Genomic DNA, 1610 nt, shown 5'->3' on the forward strand with positions numbered 1-1610 from the left:
CCCCGCCTCGGCAGCCATGCTGACACAACTTTACTGTTTCTGATAACTTATTTTCCTTGATGTGGCATGCTTTTTAATGTAGGTGTTTTACGACCTCATCGACACAATTTAGATTATTAAGAAGTGTGCTTCTGACTATGCCTGTTGGGGCCAACCTGGGCTAAGAGAGAAATGCCAGCAGAAAGACCGAAAAAAATTATCTCCCCTAGGGAATCGAACTGGGGTCTCCTGCATTCGACAGCGAAGTACCTGTGAACCTCGACAACACAGACCCAGATTTGTAGAAAATGATACCCGCTTCTATTGTGTGGTACAAAGAGAACCAAGTTAATGCTGGTTAGGTTAAGGTTTCACCACATAACAAATTACCTTTGCTTCCAGAGCCACTAGAAAAGCTGGAAGCCTCCGTGGGAGTGTCGAGTGTGGCGCCTGTCTTGGACACAACTCCCCCGCCTAATGCCGAAGCGGATAGGTCACTTCCACTGTAGAAGCCTGTGTCGGTGACAGACCTGACCCCAGTGTGGCTGTCCCCACCAGTGCCAGACACTGTCCCCTGTTGGCCTGATGTGTTTACGATGGAGAGATCCCCTGGCAGCTGAAGGTTTGGCAGACCAACAGAGTTCGAACCTTGACTGCTGCCCGCATCCATTGTGGTTAGCGTTGCGTCAGACAGGTTCGGCAAGCCTACACTGCCACCATTAACTTGGCTGTCCACTGTGGCACTGACCACTGGAAGGTAAAGAGGATTAAAGTCTCCGCTACATTGGACATCAAGCTACGGGGATTGGTATTCACCTAAATATTATTATCTGTTTTTAAATGTAGGTATCTTTGCACCTCCATCGACAAAGTTTATATCATTTACGAGGCGGGCTTCGACCCTGCCTGTCAGGGCCTACAGAGGCTGAGAGGGATACAGTATCCCAGCAGAAAGACCGAGTTACTCGATGAAAATTGTACCCTCTCAGTAATCGAACTCAGATATCCTGCGTGTGATACAGAATGACTTAACTGCTACACCACAGACGTTGGACCTAAATACCTGTACTGTCATGTAACCAAAGCTGGAATAAGCCATTGGACAATAAAGTATTGTCTCTAAAGTATCTAATACAGTCAAATCTGCTCTAGGGGCCACCTGTCTAAGACATTCATTTGTAAAAATGACCACGCCACACTTCTTCCTTTGTGTGTTTTCTACACTATAAAGACATAGTCCAGGACGCGCACCTGTCTAAGGCAACATATTTTCACCTCGACAATGGGTGACCGTCTTGGACAATTTCGACAGTATATTGTATTACTTAAGTAATGACTCTTGTGTTTTGAAAACTAACCGACGTGTTGAAGCTTCATCTCGGAATAACACCGACAAGTTCATTCATCAAAACTAACAATCGTAGTTTTCACCTTTTCAAATACCTTTAAATACAAAGCCAGGGGAAGCTTCGTGTCAGAATGGCGATGAGAGGCACAATGACACTGCATGACAATGAATAGTTTTAAAACTTGTCTAACATAGACAATGTTACCCTCCCTTCTCTCTCTCTCTCTCTCTCTCTCTCTCTCTCTCTCTCTCTCTCTCTCTCTCTCTCTCTTTCTCTCTATCT

The 1610-nt window shown here is 45.4% G+C and overlaps 1 protein-coding gene across 1 annotated transcript in view; it reads right to left on the reverse strand.

The window, feature by feature from the left end:
- LOC106012458 overlaps positions 1-1610 on the reverse strand; it is a 14004-nt gene that overhangs the window by 1975 nt on the left and 10419 nt on the right. The window contains exon 4 of the mRNA XM_013085492.1: positions 370-729. Coding sequence (XP_012940946.1) covers positions 370-729 — 360 coding nt within the window. The remainder of the gene's footprint in view (positions 1-369; positions 730-1610) is intronic.

Source organism: Aplysia californica, unplaced genomic scaffold (genome assembly GCF_000002075.1).
Source record: "Aplysia californica isolate F4 #8 unplaced genomic scaffold, AplCal3.0 scaffold00380, whole genome shotgun sequence".
NCBI lineage: Eukaryota > Metazoa > Mollusca > Gastropoda > Aplysiida > Aplysiidae > Aplysia > Aplysia californica.